At 32.1% G+C, this 6,863-nt stretch overlaps 1 protein-coding gene across 1 annotated transcript; it reads left to right on the top strand.

The window, feature by feature from the left end:
- The first annotated feature begins 806 nt into the window (after nt 1-806).
- Nucleotides 807-3,662, top strand: LOC111917329 (monooxygenase 2). The gene is made up of 6 exons (XM_023913022.3): nt 807-1,111; nt 1,197-1,343; nt 1,430-1,495; nt 1,591-1,753; nt 1,884-2,112; nt 2,936-3,662. Exons 1-6 carry the CDS (start codon nt 885-887, stop codon nt 3,454-3,456), a joined length of 1,353 nt encoding a protein of 450 aa, XP_023768790.1. The 5' UTR covers nt 807-884; the 3' UTR covers nt 3,457-3,662.
- Nucleotides 3,663-6,863: the final 3,201 nt, after the last annotated feature.

The following is a 6,863-nucleotide window of genomic DNA, read 5'->3' on the forward strand; positions in this document are numbered from 1 at the left end:
TCCGGACTCGTCGAGTCCAGTCGCGAACCCGCGGCCAGATCCGCGATCCTACTCGGCGAGTCTGAGCTCCAACTCGCCGAGTCCCCTCTTAAAACTCCCAAAACTCATAAATATAATGATACCTGGAATTCCGGGCTGTTACAAAATGGATAAAAAGAAGGCCAAAATGGTCAAAAGGACTTAAAGCATATATATATTAGATATGTGGCCAATCTCTAGTTACAACATATCAGGGATTAAAATTGTCAAACTATAAAAAATATTGTGACAAAATGTTGAAACATACAAAATAATGGGAGTTAAAGTGGCAAATATTAAAAGATATGAGCCAATATCTAGTTACAACATGTTAGGGACTAAATTGTCAAACTATACAAAGTATTGTGGCAGAATCTTGAAACATATAAAATATGGACTAAAATTGTCAAATTATAAAATGTATTGTGGTAAATCTTAACTATAGAAAATATTCTGGCAAAATGTTGAACCATATAAAATAATGGGACTTAAAGTGGCATATATTAAAAGACATGAGCCAATCACTGGTTACAACATATTAAAGACTAAATTGTCAAACTATACAAAGTATTGGATTAAAATTGTCATACTATAAAAAAAAATATTATACCAAATTTTAATTATAGAAAATATTGTAGCAAAATATTGAAACATACACATCCAAAATAAGATAAAATCTTAAAATATACAAACTATACTATTATTAATTTATACTATTATTAATTAATATAGTTAATTGCTTTTTTTTTCAATGGAATTTCCCGAGAAACATCTATCAGCGTCTGACCACTAAATTCAGTGGTGATAAAACAATTACACAAAGATGCGGTTTTCTTCTCTGAAACATCCAAAAGCCACGCACCACAATGGCAGCATTCTCTTCATCTTTCTTGCCCCTTCACTGTATTTCTCTTCATCAACGAACCAGTAATCCTTATACGCACTACTCTCTTCCAATTCTAACAAAAAACCCTAAACGAATCAAACTCACATCGCTAACAATAGTCAGTGCTGGATCCGATATCCGGAAGGAAGAAGTAGTCATCGTCGGAGCGGGAATAGCCGGCCTATCCACCGCTGTTTCGCTACACAGGTTACTTAGTTTTTTAATATCTTATATCACGAAAGTTGTTATTGCTAATGTTGAATAGCTTGTTCGGATCTGTTTTTGTGTTAAGATTGGGGGTTCGATCCGTGGTGCTGGAGCAGGCGGAATCATTGCGAACCGGGGGAACGTCATTGACTCTGTTTAAGAATGGGTGGAAGGTTTTGGATGCCATGGGAGTTGGTGATGAACTCAGATCCCAATACCTTGAGATTCTAGGGTTCGTTATTTCCCTTTTTCTCAATCTGCCAGATCCCAATACCGAGATTCTAGGGTTCGTTATTTCCCTTTTTCTCAATCGTGCAGGATAGTGATAAAAACAGAAAATGGGAGAGTGCTCCGCGCATTTACGTTCAAAGATGAAGACCAAACGTACATATTTATAGTAGCGTTTCTATACATATCCATGCTATTATACGCATGCATTTTTTGTCACCAAAATCTGAATTTGGTGCATATGGGAACAGTCAAGAGGTTCGCGCAGTTGAAAGAAGAACCCTCCTGGAGACGCTTGCCAAACAGCTACCACTAGGTTCCATCTCTTTCTCCTCAAAATTGGCAGACATTCAAAAACATGAAAATGATGAAACTCTTCTACAACTCGTTAATGGTACTCGAATATCATCCAAGGTATATTTTCTTAACCCCAACTACATAAAAAAAATACTAACAGTAAGTTAATTATTCACTGCGACTTAGGATCTTTAGGAGAGCAAATTGTAATCAGCCTCTTGCTTAACATTATTATATCGAAGTACAGGTGGTAATTGGATGTGATGGAATTCGTTCTTCCGTGGCTAAATGGATGGGTTTTTCAGAGCCTAAATACGTGGGATATTGTGCTTTTCGTGGGCTTGGAGAATACCCCGATGGACAACCGTATGAGCCACGGGTAAACTATATTTATGGACGAGGCATACGTGCTGCTTATGTTCCCGTTTCACCAACAAAAGTGTACTGGTTTGTTTGCTTCAACAGCCCTACGCCAGGTATCTCGTCCTCGTACATTATTGAGACTTTTTCACCTAGTTTGCACTAAAAATCTTGGTACGATGGTTTTGTATTGGAATGGATAAAAAGGTTGTTTCTTTTTTAAACATTTCTATATAACCATTTTTATTTACATAATTTTTAATGATACAAATCTTATTTATAAGATTTCGTGATTGTTTTCTAATAATAACTATTTTTTATTCTAATATTTTCTGGATTTTAATAAGCTTTTATTATTTTGAATTTTTATTTTTGTATATTAAAAATGCATTAAAATCTACTTTAATAAATAAGATCTTTTTGCCACATCTCACATTCTTATTTATTTTGTCACATTTAAATTTATGGTTATTTTAAATTAATTTTTATTTCACATGTCATTTTATGGTTTTTTTATATTTTATTAAATTCCACATATTATTTAAATCTAATAATAAATGCATATCAATTTCATTAATGAACTTTCCTTCTAATTTCAAAATTACTAAATTAAAGTTTCATTAATTTCCTTTATTTATTTATCTAAATTATTTGTTTAAATTTACAAGAAAAATATTTTAATTTTTATAATTGAATATTTTTCTCATTTTTCTTATAAATTCAAACTTCTCAAATATTTTGAATTTTATATTTAAAATTTCTTTTAAATAAACTCATTTAATACATGGGTCTCACACCTAGTTAAATAATGTATAGAGTAAAGCCAAAACTACTCACTGTATTTTACATATAACATAAAATTTCTTTGATTTCTATTATGATCATCGAATCAAATGACATTCTGTTACCTTTACGTGCAACCAAATATAATGATGACAGGTCCGAAGATTACTGATCAGTCGGTGTTAAAAAAACAAACCAAAGAACTCATCAAGAATTGGGACTCGGAGCTTCTAAACATAATCGATGCCACCCCGGATGACACTGTCATCCGGACCCCACTAGTTGACCGGTGGTTGTGGCCAGGGCTGAGCCCTAATGCTTCATTAGGTGGAACCGTGGTGGTTGGTGATGCATGGCACCCAATGACACCCAATCTGGGTCAAGGGGCTTGTTGTGCTTTGGAAGATGCTATTGTTTTAGTGCAAAAGCTCGCTCCTGCACTCAAGGCTGGACCGATGGTTGTGGACGATGCACTCAAAGCATACCAAAATGAGAGATGGCGACGGATATTTCCATTGACCGTTCGGGCAAACGTCACGGGCGCTATTTTGCAATTGGAGAATCCGCTCGTATGTTCTCTTAGGGACCATCTACTTGTTCCTAAACTGATAAGGCTCGGGCCCATGATGGAGCATACCAATTTCGAGTGTGCCCCCCTATTGCAAACCAAGATTTAACATATACTCAAACGTCACATTTATTGTAGGGCTAAAAGCCAGATATAGTTCTATACTTTCATATATTTGTGTGTTATAATAATACCGTATAGTTTCTTCTCATTATAACAATGTATCTTTAGTTTTTTCTAGATGAAAAATCTATAGAATTTCACCGCTGTAATTTTTTTTCTTATAATAGCAGTGAAGTGATTGTTGTTTTTCAATAGATTAAAACACTGCAGTCTATTCAAGATTCTATGAAGTACATAGCCATAAGAAGAAATGAAAGTAGGATGTTATAATCAACATATGAATAGAAATATGTTGTTATGTTTTTGGCATTTAACCCTTTATTTTGGGATCATTGACACTAGAATTTATATATATTTATCTCTTATAAATGAGATTATCGAAATCAATGTGGTTTGGAAAAATTATTTATCTTTTACAACGTTAACTTTTTTTTTTTTTTTTTTTGTCGTATTTCCTATATATAATATCATTAATTTGCTTATCTTATTTTTCAATGTTAATCATAAATATGGCTTTCAAAAATCGAAAGCTATTATTAATGTTAATTAGTGATTAAACGATCATAAAAACATGTTTTTATGTTTTTATCTCAAAGTTTCATAAAATTCCACTAGTTGATTCAACTTTGAGAAATATTGAAAGTCAAAAGTTAACATAAAATTAGTTAAAAATCTTTAAAAAATGATTAAGTTTGCATGCTCATGGTATGTCGTTTTCCACAATCAAATGATTGGCGATACATGTGTAAACTTTTTTTTTTCGAAATCATGACAATGCATGTACAATTTTTTTTTACCATGTAACTTTGAACATTGTGAAAAAAAACTAAGTTAAAGGTTGTATTCATATAAACTAGGTGTGATACCCGTATGTTATACGAGTTTGATTTAATAAAAATTAAATATAAAAGTTTAAACAAAAATTTATTTAAATTTAAATTTTAAAATTTAAAATTTGAATTTATAAAGAAACATATTAAATACTATATGAGTACTAATATTGTAATTTATTAGTTATTTTCAATTAAGGCAATTATTAATTGAGGTGTAAATATGATGTGTTAATTAAAAAAAGATAAAAAAAAAATAAGAAAATGACAAATGGAATAAACATTTAATCAAAAATACCAAAAAATGACATGTGTCCAAGTTAATGAGAGAATGACATGTGGCAAAATGATTTTCATTTATTAGGGAGGATTTTTAAATAAATTAAATTATTAATTATAATTATATATCAACGTTAACTTAAAATTTTATACTTTAAACAAATTAAAAATATTTTGCATGACGGGGTAAAAATAATTTTTCTGAAGACTTACCATGGAGGCTAAACAATTAATTTGAAAGTTTATAAGGATATCATTTCCATTAAATGAGGCCATCTTACTTGTTTTTGGTCAAAAATTAATCAAGTGTTATTCAACCAAATTGTATGAAATGCTGTAATGTTTAAGGTAATACAAATATCGAATAGTAATCAAAATGAGACAAGTAAGTTACAAGGAAAGCCCACGATCTTTTATAGGATCTCCGACATAAAACCTTGGGAGGTGATAATGATCACCTGCCTTGTTTTTATTGATTCGAATGTGAGATTACATAAATGTTGAAGATAAAACGAGTATAAATGTAATAGTAGAGCCAATCATTTATGTAGTGTGTGTGATACAAATGTATTTATAGTCTAGACTAAGTAACAATAAGTCTGGTATTTTCGGGATCCTCTTGAATGAGCTTATGCACGTTGTTTGAATTGGTATTCTCGAGTCTTAAGCCTGGTTGAAATAATTTTTTTTTGTTGAGAATAAGTCTCATAGTGACCATTTCTACACATGTGTCATACCCTGCCTGGCCATTAATGGAAACGCCAGGCAGTGCGGCGTAGGGATGTTGGTTCTCAGTCATTGAACATATATTGTACCGTACAAAACAAAATATGCAACATAAACATCTATTTTATTTATAGATAAAACGTTACACCGGATTTCTAGGGTTCCTATTATAGAAAGGTGTCCTAACAGATAGACATGAACGATAAACTACATGGGTTTTCTAGCTGCTTCCGGGAGTGTAGGCTTCCATCTCACGACCTCCTAGGAATACATGAGGTTTCGAAAACGTCCACGTGATGTTGGTAAGCTCACAGGTTTTTAGAGTTTTTAATTTTGTGTAACTTTTAAGAATCCTTTTTCCTTGAGAAAAACATTTCTTAAATATTTTATTTACCTAGCTTTCTATCTTTCTAATGATCTTATCTTTTATAATATTAGGATACCATTTAGTAATCCTAATTTATTCTTTTTTTAGGATATCTAACAATCCTAACGTAATTTAATTATGATATTTTTATTAATCATAATTTACTATCTTTTTAGGATATCTAATGAACCTAACGTATTTTAATTAGGATATTTTTATTAATCATAATTTACTATCTTTTTAGGATATCTAACGATCGTAACGTATTTTAATTACCATTCCAGGCGTCCCTATTTAAACTCCAAGGCGATTTTTATGTATTACTGTGAGTCCCTATAATCGACAATACTCTAAGGTGATCTAATGTATTACCGTGAGTCCCTATAATCGATTATACTCTAAGGTTATCTAATGTATTGCCGTGAGTCACTATAACCAATGCTTTCAGGCTCTCACAACGATTATAGGTATTTGGCAAATGCTAAATTTAATCAAGGCTTTTGGATGAATTATCAACTCACTAACGCATTGACCTTATGTATTTATCTTTTATCTTTTATCTTTCCATAATTACCCCTATAAATGTATACACACACATCACACTATCTTTGTATATACCTTTTCATGGTATTACCTACTCCTAAACTATTGGTCATCATAACTTTTAAACATATTATCATAGCTTACAACTAGGCATATTATATATAGCTATGTTACCATAAGGCATCTACTTTTATAAAAAATGATTTTATATTTATAACATAAACATTTTTATAAAACCATTTGATAAGCATCTATCCCCCCCTAAAACATTTTAAAACAGTAAAATAGGGATCGTGAACGCACTTGTAAAGTGTGAAACCACTGAAGTAGGGTAGAATCGGGACTTGGGACTTGAATATCGCATCGGGATCGATCAGACTTGAAAGTATAACAATATATAACTAAATCATGAAATTTTATAGGAATTTTGGGGGACTTTTGAAGTAGAGACCAAGAGTAAACGAGAGCAAGAAAGCATATCGAAGTGAGGAACAATGAGTTGCAACAACACTTTAGGAGTGTGTGTCATGTAAGTCCTGGGCGCATCGCGCAATGACTTCGTGGCTCCATCCTCCTGCCGACATGTGTCCGAATGTAGCTGGTGTATCGTATCTCCTTCTAGAAGCACATGCGCGCCGCGCGTACCTT

This window comes from Lactuca sativa, chromosome 6 (assembly GCF_002870075.4).
Source record: "Lactuca sativa cultivar Salinas chromosome 6, Lsat_Salinas_v11, whole genome shotgun sequence".
Taxonomy (NCBI): domain Eukaryota; kingdom Viridiplantae; phylum Streptophyta; class Magnoliopsida; order Asterales; family Asteraceae; genus Lactuca; species Lactuca sativa.